Source organism: Electrona antarctica, assembly GCF_951216825.1.
Source record: "Electrona antarctica genome assembly, chromosome: 10".
Lineage (NCBI taxonomy): Eukaryota > Metazoa > Chordata > Actinopteri > Myctophiformes > Myctophidae > Electrona > Electrona antarctica.
Genome location: NC_136791.1, coordinates 50153743 through 50176333, shown reverse-complemented (window position 1 = coordinate 50176333; position 22591 = coordinate 50153743). Strand labels below are relative to the sequence as shown.

General features: G+C 40.8%; 1 protein-coding gene across 2 annotated transcripts in view; it reads left to right on the top strand.

Annotated features, from left to right (window-relative positions):
- The first annotated feature begins 967 nt into the window (after window positions 1-967).
- bicc1a (BicC family RNA binding protein 1a) overlaps window positions 968-22591 on the top strand; it is a 107896-nt gene continuing 86272 nt past the window's right edge. For both annotated transcript variants that reach the window (XM_079511701.1, XM_079511700.1), the window contains exon 1: window positions 968-1305. In XM_079511701.1, coding sequence (XP_079367827.1) covers window positions 1113-1305 — 193 coding nt within the window. In that variant the 5' untranslated portion in view covers window positions 968-1112. The remainder of the gene's footprint in view (window positions 1306-22591) is intronic.

Sequence of the window (22591 nt, the reverse complement as noted above, 5' to 3'; positions counted from 1 at the left end):
TTTGTCGCAAAGATTAGAAGAATAAGTCCACACTTACAAAATATGTCCAATAACATTGTGATAAGTTACTTCAATAACCTCTTTATGTAGTTCTACTCAAACACAATGAATGTTCTAAGTAATCTATTGCATCTGTGGGCAGTAACAAAGTACATTTAGGCCTACAGGAGTAGCTACTGTAAGTTCATTTTTTTTGTATCTGTAGGCCTACTTTATTTGTATTTTTTGATACTTCTGAGTTATGACTTTCACTTCACTTTCAAAGACTATTGTACTTTTTAACTTTTGACTTCACTAGTAATCACTATACATTTTTAGAAAGGTAAAAGGTACATTATGAATTAACCACTTAAGATCTATTTCAAATGTAGTGAAAATAGCTCAACTACAATAGGCTAATACAACCTCGTTGTGAAGCGTTGAGCTTGTAGATCTGCTATTTTTCACAATTTATATTTTAAATGTATGGAAAATCATATATGTAGGACTACAGAAATGCATTAATTTACTTGTAATTTGTACATAAGCCTACTTATTAATAAGTCTTTTTTTTAAAGCAAGTATATACTTCACTTAAGTTCTCAAGTACAAGTTGTTTGCTTTGACTTGAGTCAAAGGGAGGCAGGACTCCAGGACAGGAGTAGGCTATAGTATAGAATAGATTATTCAATATTTTTACTCAAGTAGGCTACTGGTCCAGCACTGGTCTATTGTTTGTAGCCTTCACAGACAGAACCCAGGGGGAGGTAGATGCTAAGGGGGAAAAAATGAGATTTGGGAGGAGCCCCTTTTTTGCACGATGACACGTGAAACTTTCCCGAGGAGTTGGTTGGTATGCCTCAAGTCGAGTTGCTTTGTGCACTGCTCTGAAGACTCAGCAAAGAACTTAGACAGCGAGGCTGCCTATTTTTAGAGCTCTGCTCGATGGGGAAAACAGAGGGGCTTGAAGAAACGGTTGGGGAAGGTCTTACTGCGCCGAAATGAGCACGACCAACACTGGAAAGTGACGGAACAAAAGTTACCCTAAAAAGTTTAGCAAAAGTTTAACACTTACTTAGCTCAACTCAAGCTTTAAAACGCAGTGGCCACTGGAAAGGTTGCTGTGCAGCGCAATGGCTGCCCAATGCGACCCTCTGAGCGGATACTTGCAGCAGTCGGACCAGGGTTCCAACAGCGGACGCAGCACTGACTCTCCCCTCCCGGGATCCGAGGATGACTTGAGTGGACCTCACCCGTTACCAGACCCCGAATGGACCGAGGAGAGGTTTCGCGTGGACCGTAAGAAACTGGAAGTCATGTTACTTGGTAAATATTTGAGCATTTCACGATTGAAGCTGTTATAATCTTTTTTAAAGTAAAAGAAAAAAGTTAACTTCGTGATCGACATGCATGTCGACATGTCATTTTGTACTAGTTGTTTACTGAGGCTGTGCATTGCAGCAACCTTGTTATCCTTAGTGTTTAGTTTCATGATAAATCAACTAGCCTGAGATAAAAGTAGGCTAATCCAATTAGGTCAATTGAGTATTCAATTAAGCTCTCTAATTAGTTTAGGCGCCTAAAATGCCCTGTCACAGCGAGTTTATTGAGACGTTTATGGCTATTAGAGTGCATTGTAGAGTTTGTGATCCATATAATATTATAGGCTCCGCTGAATTGAGATTGAATGTTGGATGGACTGACGGGGTCAATCAAAGCCATAGTAGTTTGAACCAGCATGCATCATCTGAGGTGGCGAGGTAGTAACTTGAGTTGTCCGAAAGGGGGAGCTACTTAAACTGTGAGTGAGAGTAACAAAACCTGCCAGGTTACCCCTATGAGGTTACCTCATTTATATTTGCTGTGACCCAACAAGGTCACAGCACTGATATGGCTAGATAGTTTTATTTATTTATTTATTTGTTTGTTTGTTTGTTTATTTAGATAATGTATATAATTGCTGCAAACACCCAGTTTGAGCCAATACTAAGCGTGTCGGGGTTCTTTGTCCAAAAGATGGGTCAATCTGTTAATAACCCAGTTATTACTCAATGTACTGTATGTGCAACTCTACTTGTTGAGTCTATCTTTTGTTTTGTTCCACATTTTGAGGTGGAGATAAAGCTGTGTTTCTTTTCCTCACACATATCTCTTCCCTCACACGCATGTTACGGTGAACAGTTAAACAAAAATGATGTCAGACTTGAAAAGAGAGACCAGGAAGTCTCCAAGGAAGGGTCCCTTGTAAGACATTGAGGTCATTTATCAGATACCACAAAACATCAGAGCGCAAAGAGGATATTTTAATGTTACGTAAGGGTGAATTCTTTATCAATCCCACAGGAAAACAGTGAGTCTCCATCAGCTGTAGGGGCAGCTAAACCGGCCCTGGCTGGAACATGAACTATCTGTAACTTATGAAGATATGATGAAACAAGCAGGATATCAAATCTTTAAATGAGTCTACAAAGAAAACAAGTTGCCACATCACTTCTTTGTAGATAGGCTGTTTCCTGTCCATTAAAGAGAGAATAGGGCCCAGTTCTCGCTCAAATTTTCCATCATTGTCAACACTATTACAAAACCGTGTTGATTAGATTGGCTCAACTACGGTATCTTGCTCGAGGTCCTATGACCACGTTTATGTGTAAAGCGCATGATAGCCCCCAGATGTAGGCCAACGTATATGGGCGATTTACTCATTGATGACTACAGAAACGGTGTCCGAGCTACTAGAAAGTTTTCCTTTCAGATTCTCTTCAGCTTGCAGCTGGATTGTACGTTAACCCCCCCCCCCCCCTCTCTCTCTCTCACTCACACACACACACACACACACACACACACACACACACACACACACACACACACACACACACACACACACACACACCAATATAGAGTTCCCCTTGAGCATGTCCTGGTTGTGGGCCCGGTGCTGCCTCGTTTCTCAGTACATTCCTCAAAGCTCCATGTCATCTCTGCCTCTTCCAGGAAAACAACTTAACCAGAGACCGGCCCTAAAACCAAGTCTCCCGGACATACCATGCGCCACGTCACTGTGCGTGTGTGTGTGTGTGTGTGTGTGTGTGTGTGTGTGTGCGCGCGCACGGTGTGGGGGGGGGGCAGGCATGCTCATTTATATTTCCTATCCAAAATGCACTTTTTGGGGTTGGTTTGAGCAACAGTTTGTTTAGTTTGGTCTTCCATCTCTTAAACATCTTGTTTCCTGATGGTGGCTTTATGAGCTCATGGCTGACGTTGTTTTCATGTTGACATTTCAACTGGAGCGTGGAGCAGAAGTTGCTGCCGTGTTCTCCTGACACCTGGCCTTTCTGGTCAGTCCTAGGTTCAGGGTGAGAGAACACACAATCTCAACCGTGAAACTGCTTCCACCCTTGACCCCTAGTCTTCTGGAAGGTTCCAGAATGTGTCTGATTGCATCCCTTTCAGCTTTTATAAGTTCCTAGAAACAGCAACTCGGTGTGGTCCTAGCATGTGTACCTTTTTCTCACTTTGAATTCACGATTACCCAAACCTAGCCATATAGCCACCATTTAAATTCTATTCAACCTTGAATATTGAGTCCAGTTTGACCCTGGTGTCGACTGGATGTGTTCTTCTCCTCACTTATAGCTGTTCTCTTGCCGGGTTGCAATTATCGATTATTCTCTACAGATTATTTTTTAATTTTTATACATCAATAATTTGACATGGACCATTTTGAATATTTTTTAAATACATTTTATTATAATTTATTTCAGAGTATGCACTTGTCTTAAACCCTATTTTATACTTGCATTTGTTGCATAAAATTAGTGATAACAACCTCGACACATTGCATTGGGATGTGATTGAGCTTACATTTTAGCAATTTTATATATTTTCTTATATATATTTTTTTTAATGTTTGGCAATTACGTTATTTTATTTAAATTCATTATTTTTCATAATTGATTAAATCGATTAGTTTGATTAACTGTTGGGCTGCAGTACACACACACACACACACACACACACACACACACACACACACACACACACACACACACACACACACACATTTCATTGGTGGCTATGATTCATGCACAATGTTCTTATTGGCTGCTGTCAAGTCATTGCTGCAACATCTGGCTGTGTTTTTACTGGATAAGACATGGATTTGGATGTGGGACGTCATGTCCTGAAAGCCAATGTGTGTTAAGTCCATAGTGAAATCATTGTGTGGGAACTACAGTATATTTGTATTTTATATTTTATTGTCTGTGACGGTATCGCTGGCCCTCTGCCTTGGAAAATTGAGTAACCTTGACCTCCGGTAAAAGGCCAAGGGGTGGTGATGGTGAAATCGCTTCAAAAACAACAATGGCTGCCCTCCCTTTCCCCTGTTTTCAGATGCTATGTAATCATGCATGCAGTAGAGCACACTTTAAAGATGGAGTGCCATGTTTTTTTTACACCCTAAAACATGATCATCAGGTCTTGTATTCATTGTATAAGGAGGACGAATTTAATTGTGCGGTATTTGTTAAAATGTGTTTTTTATGTGGGCACCCCCACCAGTTCATTAAGTATGCCTGGTTTGCCTGATGGGTGGTGATCCACCTGAACTGAAGCCGCACCCACAGCTGTAGTTGTATGATAAAGGGGGAGGGGTTAGGGGAGGGGCTGATAATGTGATGTCACTATATTACTGTTTTTTTTATTGGCACGTTTGACTGTCAAGGGTTCAGCCTCCAGGAAGAAACCCTAAATACAAAGTTAATACACCATTGCACATAAAAAGTGTCTAATGAAGTACTGTCACCTCATAGACACATGAAAAACTGGAAAAATACAAAAAATGTGGCACTCCATCTTTAAGGTGAACCTCCAGAATAAACTGTGTAAAGTATTTCTTTTTTTCTTTTTTTTTGCAAAGGCAGACATAAACATTATGAATAATGTAATTGGAAAGTCATAAAAGCCCTGGCTTTGTTGAAATATGTTTCATAGCTACCTTTTTTAAGACCCATTATTTAAGCAAATTATCCAGGAAACTGTGATGAGGCATTCAAGGCAAGGTGACAGATTAGTTCTTGTCTGTTTTGCTGTGCACACTTTCTCATAATATGAATCACAGATCAAAGGATTCCATGTGAAAGATGGAAAATGTCTGGACTAAAGAAATGTAATCCTGCAAGTGAATATATCTGCTTGTACAGCTTGTGAGATATTGGTCTGCTATTGGCGAAAACCTTTGCTCTTTCCTGCAAAAGTTTGAACTGTTTTTTTTTTTTTAACTTGTTGGGATTATAGAGATCGGAGAGAACATGAGCTGTAAAGTTTACAAAAGCAAATGGTGACTATAATAGATGTCATGTGTGACTCTTTAGTACTTACACCGCATCAGAAGGAAGTTCCACTCAAAATCTTGTTTGGATCAGACATGATTTCCCTCCCAGTTCTCTGGCATTGTTTGCATCAGAGGCGAATGGAAATTATTAAATTATTTGATTAGGTGATTAGATGCCTTTACAATCACTAGTATTCTTCACTACAAGTGAAATCAAGGCTTCTAAGCTTAGATCAATGTTTATAAGGTGACAACAAAATTGTGCAGCCCTGACATTGTGCTAAGTTTACTGTTGTACTGTTGGCACAGTAGAATAGAATTCTTAATTCTACGGCTTGGAGACCTTGGCTCATGCAAGCAAGCCTGAAAGAGCTTTATGTGTACACTGCACAGTAAAAGAACTTGAGATTGAGGCTGATGTGGGAAAAAGTGTGTGTGTGTGTGTGTGTGTGTGTGTGTGTGTGTGTGTGTGTGTGTGTGTGTGTGTGTGTGTGTGTGTGTGTGTGTGTGTGTGTGTGTGTGTGTGTGTGTGTGTGTGTGTGTGTGTGTGTGTGTGTGTGTGTGTGTGTGTGTGTGTGTGTGTGTGTGGCCGTGTGTGGCCGTGTGTGCGGCCGTGTGTGTGTGTGTGCGGCCGTGTGGCCGTGGCCGTGTGCGTGCGTGCCGTTTCCATGGATTTTAAGCACACATTACGTATTTTATAAGGGTTGATTTGGAGTGGCTAAACCTTTGGTCAAAGGTGTCCCTGTTCACAGAATACATTTTGACAATTTGTGTAGCCTCCTGGTGGGCCTGTGTGAGTATACAGTATTTCCCAACAACATGTTTGCTGACTAACTGCTGCAATAACCTACAATTAGGTTAAGTGAATCTTTTTTCTTTTTTTTCCTTCTTTTTTTCATTTAAGTGATTTATTTTCCTGTTTCAATACCACAGACTATTGTTGGCTAGCTTTGTACTGTACCAGAAAAAACTAGTTCCCCAAGGCAGCTGGCAAAAAGCAACTTTCACAGAGGTGTTATTTAGGCTTAAGCATTTTCAATATAGAGTGCCAGTGTTTTCAGTCAAATAGACGATGCTAGACCACTCAATATCCGTAACTGTGCAAGGCTGTAGACATCACAAACAAGTCAACATGCCCATATATGGAGAGTGGAGACTGGACGTCACAAACATAACATGTACTGATGTCAACGGAATTTATTTTGCCTAAGGCCCAAACCCAAACCGCACCATATGATTCGCCATGCAACTCCTTGGTGTAGTTGCATTAAAACATTATCCCCAATGGAAGGAGTTGCATTGGTGTGACATGTCCTTAAAACTGTTTTGTTGAAAGGAGTTGCAACGAGTTGCATTGGTGCGGTTTGGGCATAACAATGCAGATTTGTGCATGTGGCCCCTGATATTATCAGCGGATTGACATTTATGTAGTAATGTAGAAGCCCTCACAAGCTAAACCAAAACGGATGGATGTGTTTAATAAAACACTGGCTGGTAATTCAGAAGTCTGAAAGCAGGAAACATGTCATTAAGTCAAGTATTTTATCCTAAACAAACTATCTGTACCTATCTGCCTGCATGCAATACGTTTTCCTCAAATATGTTTTGCTTTGTGCAGTGCAGCACACTTTGGACTAAATTGATGGTCCCGTAAACTAGGTCAAACCAATTAAGCTCTGTAGTGTGCTGCGCATACAGACATACAGGTGCACACTTTAATTGGAAATGATTATAGTGATGTTGAAGCAGTGTCCTCTCCTCGCATGATAGCTTGCTAGTTGCTACTGGTTGTATTCCTGTGTCATTTTTTTCACTTGCCCCAGGTATTGAGGCATTCATAAATGTTGGACCATAAGTCTGAGCATAAGCAGAGATAAAACATACCCACTGGTGAGAAAAATTTGTAACAAACGAGACATGGTGGCACCATAATATTTCAGTGTAGAAATGTGCGCAAGTTGGTAGGGAGCTTCTTTTGCTTAGGATTTGGGGAGGCATACTATGGTCCGACGGAGCATTGGTTCGATATGCGTCCGCACCTCGGACTAGCGCCTGCTCCCGTGCTTGCGGTTATGGTTAGGTTAGGGGTTAGGGGTATCGGATCAATGAATCGTCGGACCAAACACATGTACCCTAGGATTTGTGCTGCAAGACATTTTCACATCCACAATTTGATTTGGAGGCCAACAATTTGAACTTCAGATTACCTTATTTGTGAGGCAGTCCGAAATGCGACTGAGAAAAACTGAAATCAGAAAAAACAATGCAAAATGTAAAAATGACAATGTTTCAAATTAATCATGCACTCATTTCAGAAAGGGAAAAGAAAAACGTGACCACTTAATCCCTATTTCATAATCAAATTAAAAAATAGACGATCTACAAGCTCACAATGCGTCGTAACGTGTTTGGAGCTTATATCTGCTATTTTTGCTAAGTTTGAAAAGTAACAAAAGATTTGTTTTAAGGTTCATTGTTCAATAAGAAGCAAGTCTCTTGCACACCTAAAGGTGACAGTTGTGTAGGAGAAGACCGGTCTCATAGACCGAAACATTGTGATTTACCATTAAAGCCTTTTAACTGCATTTGAAGACAAGTGTGTGGGAGTTTTTTTCCTTTTTTAAATGTTCGTTGTTCGATAATACAATAACATGTCCAAAATAGGTACACACGTCTGTAATTTGCGCGTCACATCAATGTCAAATGTAGGATGGGCGTGGATTGAGATGCACTTAGTGGCAGTGTTGATCTAAAATCCGATAAATCTGCAAAAAAGCATTCAGTTAAGTCATGCGGGAACCCCTTTTGGTGTTAGCATTATGTTATGCTTTAGCTATTGAAAAATAGCAGATCTACAAGCTCATAGCGCGCCACCGAGTGGCGCGCTATGAGCTTGTAGGTCTGCTATTTTTTAAAAATCGAAGAACGACTGACATAGAAACAGCTTTTTCAGAAAACTGTCAGGATGTAGAAGACATTTTTAGAATCTGATATCAGGTCAAAATGGGTTAAATCATTTTAATTTGAGGTTAAATGGCAACACTAGCGGGTGGCAGTTGCCATCCCATGGAGATGGGACCCCAAATGACACCTGTGCGTGCAACCCTCAGATACAGCATACCTGCAGATACCTTAGTATCTGCTGCATGCCCATAATAACCCATATGATGAAAGGGAGTGTAAGAGCATTTGTGAGGGCCCCGACCTCCTTTTTCCTCCTCTTCCTCTTGGGTGCTGAGTAAGACCCTCTCAGACAGGAAGTGAGTGTCTTGTGGGGAATGTGCTGCAGGCTTTCTCGCTCTCCTTCTCCTTCTTCTCCCCCTCTCCTCACTCCCTATGCTGTGGTAGAACACTGCTCTGTTGTTCAGACGTCCAGCAGATCCACTGTAGCAGTTGGAGTTTCCCCTTCATCCTTGGCCTATCCTGACCCGAGAGTCTACTAGTACCACTAGACCCAACAAGACTTGTTATTAAACTGACCATCGCAGGGGAACATACGGAAATCGTCATCTGGAATCCACCTATTTGGCTTTATGTTAATGCATAAAATGGGCAGGGAAAGCATTTGACCAGACTTCACAAACTGTCACTTGGTGATTGTACTTAAATCTGCAAGGGATAGATTCTGACGCCCATGAGATCTCATGTAGTAAATTTCATATTCATTCTATTATTCAATCTGTAATACTTTTAACTTTATGCAATTTGATTAAATACATGTTAAATCCTTAATACCTTTGTCCGTTCTTAAACTTCACCAATTAAAGGACACGCAGAGATAGCGTGCTCCAAGAGGGTTTTTCTAAAGTATCTCACTGCACAATTTGTTTGTTGTTATCAAGAGCCTATCTCCATCACTAACCCAACAAGACTTGTTATTAGCAGACGGAAAATGGTCGAGAATACCTTCTAAACATTAACTGTGAGGAATGCTTGATTCCCCTAACAATGGCAACGTGGCAAGAAATCGCACATAACAACAGTGTCTGTGAATTTAGGACCAGGGCAGCACAATTACATTGCAAACATAGTAACATACTAAAGGAAAATTATTACCAACTACAATTTCCTGAATTGCAACAGGCTGTTTTCCCCACCCTAGTACCCACCACTAACTGGGGTCATCAAACGGTAAATTTAGGTCAAGCAGTCATGCAGGCAGTCACTATGATATGCATCTTCTAGCGATTGTAAAAATGAGTGGAGCAGATGTGTACAATGGTATTTCAATGGGGTGTATTAGGCTGCTAAGTGCAGCACACGCAACATGCCAATTTAACTCTTCTGGCTTTGACCTATGCCTTTAGTGCATAGAACCACCACCAGAGGAGGCCTTGCCTCCATTGTTAATGTTTAACGTTTTTGTTTGCATTATTAGACATTTTCAAAAGTTGTTACATTAATGCTTTTGTCAACATTATGGTGATGGAATTCATGCAACACTAAATATTTTCTTTCAATGTTATTTAGCTACCCTAAATTTGACCATACTTTGGTAATTGCTATTTTATGGGGTGGGTGGGTTATTCATTAGACTACTGCCTACCTGTCATACATCTTTCGGTGCCTTAAAGGTATATTCAGTGATTTGACTTAATCTAAATATCACTTATTTTTCCTTTTTTTCTGGATAATCCTCCCTACTATAGAGTGCTGACCATATAAGGAGTTCCTCCCTGTCCCCAGTGAGCCCCTGGGGTAAAAAAAAAAACAGTTTTGGTGGCGGGTGGCAAAGCCTTCATCCAATCAGGATGAGAGGGGCCTTCCTCCAATCATGATCGAGTGGGGGCGGGCCTTGATGCACATGCTGTTGGCCTGTTGCACTTCACCCCACTGTAGAGCGTGCATGTGCACATTTTGTTACCGGGGCGGACTGGGTGGTTTTCCAAATCACTCAAATCACTGAATGCTCCTTAAGTTGTGAGCTAAATGTAAGAACCATTAGCTACCTTGTGATAGTTGCCAGTTAATGGAACCAGCATTTATTGTGTTGAGTTATAAATGGAGTTAAGATGTACGGCAAGCTGCTGTGAAATGTGTGAGCTAAATGTATTTGGTTGGATCTTCTCTGTTCATTTATTACATAATTTAGTTTAGCAAACACCTGCCTGTTGAAACGATCAAGACAAAGTCCAGCACAGTAGGCTATGGAGCCACTGCAAGCAGTGGAATTTTGATTACAAATTTAGCCGTGGGTCTACAGATTCTGTGCTTATTTTTATAGAGGAGATCTGTTCCAACAAGATATTCTTGTGCTGGAAGAGTCTCTGCTCTGGCCTACAAATCCAGTTGCTTTGTGGGGAAAAGCTTTCTTTTAATTTATACTGTACCCATATCTATTTCAGTATACTGTAACATGCAGAAAATAAACGTTATGTGGGCTTTTTCTCAGTCGTGTGCCACTCTAATCTTTGGTCAATTTCCATGTCGAATTCAGCTGCATTCGCTGGACTTACACTCGTAGATTAGCCCCTCCCCTTTCGTCCAGGTTCTACTGAAACATGCTGATACAATTAAACAGCTCTATTTGACTTTTGCTTACACGTTGAATTCCTTCATCCTGGGCATGATGAAGCTTTCAGGAGCTCTAATATAATTGAGCTCTGGTCGTTGGAAAAACCTGTGATTCATTACTCAAGAAAATAAAACCTGGAGTCATATTTCAATGAGCTGCAATGCTCTCTGACCAATTTCTCTGCTTCTGGAACTGTAAATGGGCTGAAATTAATACCTGTTTTTCTATTTCCCCTCAAAGCTCTTTTCTTCGGTCCTTTTCAAAGTGCAGATTTACATTCTGTCTGGTTTGCGGTTGCTATTTTAGATTTTTTTTTAGGGGGGCACCCCCCCCCCCCCCTTCTCTCCCGCACATGGGCACACTCACCACTCATACGTGCATACACATACTGTTCAGTCGCATGTGCATGTGCTCACACACACACTTACCAGCCCTTCCCGCTCCCTCAAGAGCTTTGAGTGTTTATCTTTGGAGGGCCTCGGTTTTCGGTTTGTTGTTCTCTCTTTTCATTCAACATCCAGTACAATCTGCCTTTTCTCCACTTGTCCTGATTGGGAAAAATGCTTTTTTATTAGAGTACCCCCCTTGGATCGCGGCCCGGCCATTGCTTGAATATTCTCCACTTAGATACAGTAGAAGGAGAACAGAAAAAAGAAAAAGAAAACCTCATCTTATTTAATTTGGGCTGAGAGGGCCGGACGGCGGTAAAAAAAAAAGGCCCTAATTGAATTATGTGCATTTCCCATGAGTGCTTGTGTGTAATCTTTTTTTCTTCATCTTAAAAAAAGACTATTAGACTATTAGACGTGTCAGTGGAATGAATTCTCCTGGGGGAAAGGTTTATAATTAAGATATAAAGTACCAGGACTGAATCGCTGATGAATACACAAAATGAATAATAGCGCCGATTGGTGCTTACAGCGCATGTGCAGTAAGAGTGACTCCCTAAACCAGGGGTGCCCACACTTTTTTGGCTTGAGAGCTACTTTCAAAATGATCAGTTCAACAAGATCTACCCCCCCAAAATATTTTCCCATTGCTGAAAATAGTTAAAAATCACACCCATGTGAAGTAAGTGGTGCAACTCCGTGTGGGCGTCCCCAGGGGGTCCCCCGAAACTTCCAGACCCACAGGAACACACCCAGGGTGCCGGCCCTGTATTTGTGTATTTAAATTTGTAATGCTACTTACTTTTTCTCACTCCTTTTCGCATATGCTTAGATTTCTTTCTTTCTTTGTCTTTTTATTTTTCCTTTTATTTCTTCTTGCTATATTTTAACTATTTATTTTAATTGTTTTTCTTTGTGATGCGAAATGCAAGGAATTGTTTCTGTTTTATTGGCATTATTCGAAATAAACATGACAAACAAACGAACGTTTGTGCCCAACACACTTTTTTTTATAGTTAAATTATAAAAATTTTAGGAGCATGTGATGTGGTCTACCTGCACAGCCTTTGTTTTTTTTTTAAAGATATTTTTTTTGCGGCTCACGCCTTTTATTGGTTTTTGAAGGGACAGACAGTAGGCTGACAGGAAACGGGAGAGAGATGGGGGAAGACATGCAGTAAAGGCCGTGTCGGGCTCGGGAGTCGAACCCGCGGCACACTGCGACTGGATTACCAGTCGGGTGCCCAGACGGTTACGCCACCGCCTGGGCCTGCACAGCCTTTGTGATCTATCTTTTGGGCACCCCTGCCCTAAACTCTGGCATCTCTCTCACACAGTAGATACCACTACCAGGTACCAAGAATGTACTGCCATTGTGTAATGCCTTTTCTGATACTTAAAGGAGCATTCAGTGATTTGGGGAAAAAAAACGGTCCACCCGGTAACAAGATGTGCACATGCACACGCTCTACAGTGGGGGAAGTACAATAGACCAACAGCACGTGCACCAATGCCCGCCCCACTTGATCATGATTAGAGGAAGGCCCCTCTCATCCTGATTGGATGAAGGCTTTGCCACCCAAAGCCCAAACCGAAACTAGGGTTTTTTGACCCCAGGGGCTCACTGGGGACAGGGAGGTACTCCTTATATGGTCATCACACTTTATAGTAGGGAGGATTATCCAAAAAATAAGAAAAAATAAGTGATATTTGAATTAAGTGAAATCACTGAATATACCTTTAAGCCTTTTTTCTATGTAATAATTATTCCTGCTATGATTTCCACAGTTTGTAATTTGACAGAAAATACACACTACCTAAGAATCCCAATTCTGGATAGCAATGTGTAAAACCTATGTCTTTTAACCCATTGAGACCTGTAACGCATCCATGTCACGTTAGCGTTTAACCACATTAACCATTAACCCATTTTGGGCGGGAACCCCTTTTGGTGTTTTAAACATTATGTTATAATTTAGCTATTGAAAAATAGCAGATCTACAAGCTCATAGCGTGCCACCGAGTGGCGCGCTATGAACTTGTAGGTCTGCTATTTTTGAAAAATCGTTAAAATGTGCCTCAAATCTTTCCGAAAATTGTCATGATTTAGAAAACTTTTTTTTTTTTTTAATTTCGACGTCAGGCCTGAATGGGTTAAGAACTGTACAGTGGTGGCGTATATGGACACATTCAAACAGTTATAGTTAACTACTTACCGTAAGACCCATTTCATGCTTTGTCATACATGGTGTCACTCAGCTGAAATAGTCAATCTACAAGCTCACAAGGCAATGTGGCGTTGAAAGCTTGGAGATGAGCTATTTCTCTATTTGTGTACATTTCTGAACATTTGTGAAAATCTTCGCCTATAATGACATGCTCAAAACAAGGATGCCATGTAGAAAGTGGTTAATTACTTTGAGTTAAGAATTTTACTTTGCTTTTGTATTTGTATTTATTTATTCAGCACAGTATAAAAAAACAACACAGTGAACATATAAATATAAGAAGGGTAAAGTGCTAGGCTGAGGCAAAAAAGCCCAAGGGGCTTATACGAGGCCTCTACCTATGTAAATTAAACATTGTACAAGAGATATAGAACATACAGAAGACATAATTGCAGTATATAAAACAAGAACAAAACAAAAAAACCCAACAAGAACATGATTGCTTCACTTGGGGATGAGTTCATTCTCTAGTCTAAGGGGCTGCCTCGTCCTTTTGAACTCATGGTGAGTGAGTCTAGTGACTCGTCTCTGCCGTGCTTTTGTCTTTGTCTGCTGGACAGCAACATCTGGGATGCTGTTTATTTACTTGATATCAGAGTTGCCTGGAAACCCTGCAGGCGTCGAGATGAGAAGCCATTTTGGAGGACAAATTATGCCGTGGAGAGAAACATGGAGACAGGTGTTGATTTTGTGTAACCCTCGAGTCGAGTTTAATCAAGTGTTAATGGAAAGTCCCCCTTGAAATCAACGTAAGATTTATATTGCTACTTATTTTCACTTTGGTTAAATATAGAATGTTATTGTTGTCCATGTAGACTGGACATTGAAATATGGCGAGGGGGACATGGGGGTAGTTACACAAGCAACAGCTCTATGAGATGGGGTGATCCACAAATGGAAATAGAATATCAAGATCTTAAACACATTGCAAAGATTAGCAGAGGTACATGAAAGACATTTATATGTGTCTTAACCCATTTTGGGCGGGAACTCCTTTTGGTGTTAGCATTATGTTATGCTTTAGCTATTGAAAAATAGCAGATCTACAAGCTCATAGCGCGCCACCGAGTGGCGCGCTATGAGCTTGTAGGTCTGCTATTTTTGAAAAACGACTGACATAGAAACATAGCTTTTTCAGAAAACTGTCAGGATGTAGAAGACATTTTTAGAATCGGTCAAAATGGGTTAACAGAGATACAGGTATGATATTACAGGTCAGTAGGCCAAAAATCTGGAAGTTCTGATACACTAAGTGGACAACCACTGTCTCTCCAACTTCCCCATTCCTTCCGTAGTGATTAGATATCATTGTAGACTCGCAGAAGCAGTTAGCAGAGAGACAGGTGTGATATGTATTACAGGTCAGTAGGCCAACAATCTGGAAGTTCTGATACACTTAAGTGGACAACCACTGTCTCTCCAACTTCCCCATTCCTTCCGTAGTGATTAGATATCATTGTAGACTCGCAGTTACAGTAAGTGTTACTCTTTGGTGACTGAAGCCTTTTGCCATGATGCCATATTATTGCCATGACAGTGTACAATGGCAGACTGAAGCTTGTGTTTTCATTTTGATCTCAAATGTAACCTCTGCCAGGCACTCTGCCTCGTCGACTAAAACTAAGACGAAAAATGTTCGTCGACTACCTTTTTCCACTGAAGAAAACTAAATGGAAACTAAATGAAAACTGTGCTATGATGACTAAAACAATTTCGTCAACAAATAAAAACTAGACTAAAATGTTAGGAAGGGACTAGTGGACAAGAGATCCAGTATAAGTCATTTTACACTTGGTTGCATGCTGAAAATAGCAGATTTACAAGCTCACAACGCGTCGCGCTGCGACGCGTTGTGAGCTTGTAAATCGGCTATTTTCAGCAAGTGTAAAAACAGTCCTTACGACGGCATCAATGCCCACCAAAATCGACTAAATCAACTGTAGATTTAGTCGACTAAAATCTCATGGCATTTAGTTGACTAAAACTAGACTAACACTAACACATTCCCGGTGACTAAAATGTGACTAAAACTAAATGAAAACTATTCAAAAGACTATGACTAAAACTAAAATCAAAATTTGCTGCCAAAAACAACACTGCACTCATCAGACACATCCCTTCTGTGTGCATCAGGTGTTTTGGGGGGTGAGAAGAACAGTTTAGGATGGTATTGATAGTGTGTATGACCTTTGAGGCCCAGTTTGTTGTTTGCTATCCATGATAAAAAAGGGAACATCTGTCAGTGAAGAAATAAATGTACATCCTTCTTTTAATACATAGCAGCAGTGAAACAAACATGTTTTTTCTTTTTTTTGACTGCTGCATTAAAAGAATGTAAATTTATATCGTGAGAGCGGATGTTCCCTTTTTTTATGATGCATTTAAGAATATGCATCCGTAATTAATCTAAGTCTTGTGAGTTGAGCGTGCCAATCTTTTGGACTGCTTTGCTATCCAAACATCTGTGTTAGATATTTGGCCTACAATTTGTCATTATTGTATGGGTGTGTATGCATGCATTTGCCTGGATTTGCAATGCAATGTCTATCTATATCTATTTGTGTCCATCTATTTATTGAATGTTTAGAGCACTGTGTAATATTTCAACTAATCTATGCTATAGTTGTACATTGCAAGGAATTTGACTTAGTGTTGTAGTTGTATTGTATGGCAACGAATATTAGAAACAAAAGACTGGAATTCAGAGATGTTTGCTCGTATTGCAGTCTCATCGCATGAGGAAATGTCTCAAGCCTCACCAGTCACCAGTTACTTCATCCCAATTTAACAAACTCAATACAGAAATCAATGAGTTCAAGAGCTGTATTCATTTTGACCAAATGTTTGGTCAAAAAGTTCCTTATTAAAGAAAGTTAAGAAACATATACTGTATCAGGAAGATACCTCTGCACTCCCTTCTCTGTCTGTCATTCATTTTTCTCCTCAGTGGGATCAGGAGTAGTGCAATCTGGTGAGTCCAATCACGTTAATTGATTGGCAGGTGTTTCGGATTGTGTAGGTGCGACTACGCGCACACACATATGTGTGCACACACACACACGCAGAGAGAGTTTACAACAATCCAGTCACACTCAGATTGACATAGTGACATGACCATATGCAGTTACTGTAATATACAGTCACTGTATGTGCGTGGCATTTTATCCTCTGTGATTTGATTCCTTGAAGTTTTAACCTGCCACACGTTCGTTTTAACCTGCCACACATGTTGGGAGCCACGGGTGGGTGAGTTGTAACCGGCCACGGGTTAGTTGTAACCGGCCACGGGTTAGTTGTAACCGGCCACGGGTTAGTTGTAACCGGCCACGCATGTTGGGAGTGACGGTGTTGTCGGACTAATGCCTGTCGGACTGTTAGTAGCGGCTATGTCTAACCAACGTATGCACCCCGACAAGGGGACCCACTTTAAAAAGCAGGGTCAAAGGTCCTACGCCAAACTCGCATACAGACAAAGGGACACACAAAGCTATTCGGTATACCACAACTCAAAAAATTATGTTGTTATATCAGTGGTGGTGCTCAAACTGCTTTCCCGGTTTTAAAGGTTTAATTGCATTGTTTGCCTCAGGCTATGTTGGGATAACGTGTTGCTTCCACACGATGCGTCCTAGTCCTACCGGGGGAAACTCCCCACTGTCGGGTGATAAGATAAGGCCTGCTCACTCCTCATGCATTGAAGGAAGCATGAGCCCACTTCGGGGCTCTCCCCAGGTTGGCACAGCACAGTTTAGGCAACTGGCACCGGGTGAAAAATGGGTTGCAAAATCGGGTGATAAAATAGGTAAAAAATAAGTCTGCAGATAGTTTGGGTGTCCAGTCCACTGCACATCCCTGGATCATAGAATAGTTTGACTTTGAACATTGGCTTGTATCCACATATATTGGTGATTGTAGATTGAAGTTTGTTGTCATTCAGACGGAATGCGTTACTGTCTCAGTCCCAAGAGCATTATTATCATGGCCATATTCTACGAATGAGTCATAGTAGTCTATCACTTAACCCAGTCACACTTAATATAGTAGCATATGTCATGGTCATATTCTGAGTCATAGTACTAGTCTATCACATCGTTTCTTGATATTACTACTTGTATATTGAGTTTCCTTGATATACTTTCTTTGATAGCATATCTGGCAGCCCATTCGGTTATTCATTCATTTTAATGTCAGACAGAAATGAGCAGCTATACTAATACATGGGCTACGTATATTTGGTGTATGTGTAGGTACTGTATGTGTGTGTGTGTGTGTGATGGATGTGTGCATGTATTTGGGGAGCAGAGTTTGATTTTCTGGGGGGAGGGAGGAATAGGAGATACGTTTTAAGTTTTATCCCTGCTTCTTGTCAGACTGAAATATGTGATTGTGCAGATCCTTTGTGGGAAATGTAGAATCTCTGATATGTTTGATAATATCACAATTACACTAAATGCATTTTATATATATATATATATATTTTTTTTTATTGGGGACAGTTAAGCAGCACATCTGACAAGAAAATCTTTGCACATAGTCACCCATTTTTTTATTTATTTTTAATCATCACAAACATCAACAAACAACGTGCACCCCCCCCCCCCCCCCCCCCCCAACGAAACGGGAACAAACAGGACAAAAGTAAATAAAAGTAAAAACACAGGTCACATCATGGGTCACAGTCAGAGTATTGTACACTTGTAAGAGAGGCACTGAGGCAAAAAAAAACAAATGCATTAAAATGTTTGCTAACCACATTAAAAGTTGTTTATTTGTGTAAACAGTTAAAGCTCTATATTCTGATGGTAATCATTGTTATTTGTTATCGTGTTTGTTCAACAATAGGGGTCTCTCCAGCTCTGATAAACAAGAATACCCATTTAATTAGCTTACATTTTACAGTGTTAAATTAGATTTCTTTTCTTTGTATCATTACTTCCAATTAGCCCTTCGCTAAGTCCCTCCCCCACCCATCCTTGTCCAATAGGCACGTTAGCAGTGAGGAGACAGGGCAAGCTGTCCTTCTCCCCCATAGAGATGCATGTTAAATGACAGGATTTCTCCATATAAATAATCGATCATTTCAGTAGCAAGAGCATCAAAATGTCTTTTGATGTGACACATTTGCATGACATTATTTAAATAGCTAAAAATACGAGGACATTACAGGGGGAGAAATTAACTTTTAACGACCACCCGACCGGAGTTTTCATGATGCACGGTAAGACAGTCATTAGTATTATTGCCATCACCTGGGTGGGTCAGTCGTGTAACTTTCCCGACATTAAGCCGTGTATATGTTCAACAACACAGCCATGCAAAAATAACATTGACAGCTATGAGGTGGTGAAAGCTTGACCTGCATAGCAACTAAACTATTTGGATTGGCATTGGACAATCACTTTTTGGGGTGGGATTTAGCGAAGGGCTAATTTCACTTTTTTCCTACCCTGCACCGTCCTGTATGAATTTTCTCTCCTGATTGGATAAAATTGGTATCCCGACCTGTCCTGAAATACATGTTCTGTTTACTAAAGAGCTGTAGAGATAGGAAGCCTTAACAAGTACACAATGATTGCTCAGAATAGTGAGCTATTTAATTTAACACTTTTGACTATTTTTGTCTGCACCACTTTCTTTTTTTACAAATAGAATCCTGTGGTAAGTATCAACATTTTTGTGCGTGCGTGCGTGCGTGCGTGCGTGCGTGCTGGGGGGGGGGTAATAGTGTTTTTATGTGACTCCTGAGGCTGAGTCATTAGCTCCGTGTTGAATCAGCTGAGAGCTGCACCACAGAGCTCTGCAAAGCACCATGGGGGAAAGAGGCTGGTGTGAGGACAACACAACATCCTGCTTTCCCTCCACTTAATAGGAAGTGTAGTTCCTCCAAACTAGTTGTAGTCCTTCCAAAACGGACAGTATATCTCAAATTTGGCTCCAACATTAAGGCAACTTGCTGTCGTACAGTTAAGTAATTGCATGCAGGTTGGGTTGCGATTTTGGAAACTTGGAAATGCATACAAGAGGCTTTGATTGATTGAAAAAAGATGCCACACCATTTGCCAGTCCAGGCAGAGTTGAAATATGCCGACAGTGATTTCCTTTTCCGGGTGATATATTGCTTCTTGGCAATTTATCTGTCATAAGTACTCATTTGTCTTCGTATTAATTCACAATGGCTCCTTTATTTCTCTTTAACCCATTTTGGGCGGGAACCCCTTTTGGTGTTTTAACTAAGCATTATGTTATACTTTAGCTATTGAAAAATAGCAGATCTACAAGCTCATAGCGTGCCACCGAGTGGCGCGCTACGAGCTTGTAGGTCTGCTATTTTTGAAAAGTCGTGAAAATGTGGTGGAAATCTTTGAATATATATTTCAGAGCGAACATTTTTAACTAAAATATTGGCTCCTGGGGGGGGGTCCCTGGAACTACATATTTTGAGATGGGGGTCCGTGGCCCAATAGAGATAATTCTGGGGGTCCTTGACATGAAAAAGGTTGAGCCCCACTGACATAGAAACATGTTTTTTTCAGAAAAATGTTAGGATTTAGAAGCCTTTTTTTATCGAACTCAGTCCAGAATGGGTTAAGAAAACAGACAAGAATCCTATCCTGATCGCTGGCAAGAGAGTAAAAAGAGTTTGAATATTGGCTCATTTTAATGCTTGTTTCGCTCACAGTCCTCACCTTCTTTGCGCTCCACCATGCTCTTAGTCCCCTTGTCATTACTGCTAGTCCACAGGGATTTGTCAAAGCAGGCTCTGTGATTTAGAGATTTAACTGGTGCCTTTGGGGTTTCCCTGTGTTCTTCATGCTCTAAAAAAGCCTCTGTATTCATCCGAATCCTTTTGGTATGAATTGTTTTGTTTTTGGTAGTACCAGATGTGCATATATATAGACACCCCTCTGCCCATATCCTTGGGTGGTTGTGGTGCGGATGGATTGTTGCTGTGTTTGAAGGGATTGACAGATATTGGCACATGTGTGTCGTGTCCCATGAATCATAACCAAGGCTGTCACACATCAGAAAGGTCACTGTGATTTGCCAGCCTTTCTAAAATTAATCCTTTTTTATGATCACCATGTGGCAGAAGGCCAAGTCATATAGAATATAGTTTGTCTGTATATTATCTATACTGTATGTAGTCTCTCGAGACAGACTGTTTACTCACGAAAAGAGGGTGCAGTTTTTCCTTTGTTTTGCCAATGGGTTCCCACTCCCCAGATTGTACTGTATGTGACTGTCCCCATTAAAAAGTAGACTGATCACAGCTCATGCTACACAATGTTGCGAAACAGAACTGGCTCCAGAACAGTCTACTCTGCACCAGGAAATTCTGGTAAAACAAAAGTGAATGACAATTTGATTGTTGCTGATAATCTATCCACATAAAGCCATCATGTCTTTCAGTGAATCTCTTAGTCACACTAACATTGTTAATGTGAAGCACTTATGTCGTGATTGGTGAAGTAAATAATAAATATCGCTATTTTCCATTTGTCCAATGCATACTGTGGACCACCACACTAGCATGCCCACAAATTGGTATAATGCAGCTTTGCCACTGAACTGAATTATGATTTGTATGGATTTGTTCACAAACAGATCTGATCACATACGGTAGTAACTAACTAATTTCGATAGCTAAAGAGTGGGCAGGAAGGACACAATCATTATTATTAGATTTCTACTAGAGCGGTGCCCGTTGGGCACTGGGCCTACTTGGAACGATGCAAGTTGGAAATGCATGCCACACCCAGTTATTATGTCTGTGTCCCTTTTATGCCCATATATGGAGTTCTTTGTCAGGCATGCCCAAATATGGAGTCTATGCAGATGTCAGAACAATTGTGATGTGGCCAGCTCCATATATGGAGATATAGGGGTGATCAGGTCCAGAGCGTGTGCTGGTTCTGGACCGGCTATGCGACGGACTCGACACCGGGCACTGCACTCCCTGCGGGGGTGTGGATTGTGGAACGTTTGTATCGAATTTGATTACAGACGTACACACGTACAGTACAGTACACACACATAGACTTGGTGCATTTATAGATAGATGTCATTTGCTTTTTTACGGTCCATTCAAGTTGGATTTTCGCAGGAAGTTAAAACCATTACTGTTACCATTGTATGTCTTGTTGTTTCACATCAGGCCCAGTATCTCCTTTTCTCTGAATGTGGTTAAATATGGAACGAAGCCATCATCCTAGTGCTGTTTACACCCCCCCCCCCCCCCCCCCAACAATACTGAATCTCCCACTCAGATTGACTCTATCCACAACATAATGGATACCAGAGCCCAATTAATCCACCACCAGTGTTAGACATCCTCTCCAGCTCCAACTTAACTGTGCTGTCATTCCAGTGCATGCCGTGGTGGAGTTTTGGCCAGCTGAATTATTGCCTTTAGCGCATATCCAGCGCTATGCTAATGGGTGTGGATCTGATTAACTGCGTCCCTCGTGTTTGTTTTATATCATTAATGGAGACGTCAGAGATCACCACTCGCAAGTCAACATCAAGTTATACGCTCCATTATCTCGGCGAGAAATGTCTGCGGACGCCGGACAGTATTGATTGCGACATCCAATATGCGCTAAGAGGTCTCCGTGTTGTAATTCCTCTGTGATCCTTTAACCCATGTTGGGCGGGAACCCCTTTTGGTGTTAGCATTATGTTATGCTTTAGCTATTGAAAAATAGCAGATCTACAAGCTCATAGCGCGCCACCGAGTGGCGCGCTACAAGCTTGTAGGTCTGCTATTTTTGAAAAATCGAAGAACGACTGACATAGAAACATAGCTTTTTCAGAAAACTGTCAGGATGTAGAAGACATTTTTAGAATCTGATCTCATGTCAAAATGGGTTAACAATCTGCTATGCTGGAAGGAAGTAAGGAGCGCTATGCTGTCCTCATATAACCTGCATGCACTCACTCATTTGCTAACATATTTTCCACCGCCATTCCAAAGCCTTACATTTTTGTCACTTGAAACTCTCTTCTTGTCAGCGAGTGACACACGGCCATATGACAAAGTATAAAATACGTAGGCTTAACACTATCAAGAGATTTTTCACATCATCCACCTTCCTGATATTTTTCAGAATAGATTCAAACTAAATGAATAAATAAATAATTTTGAATG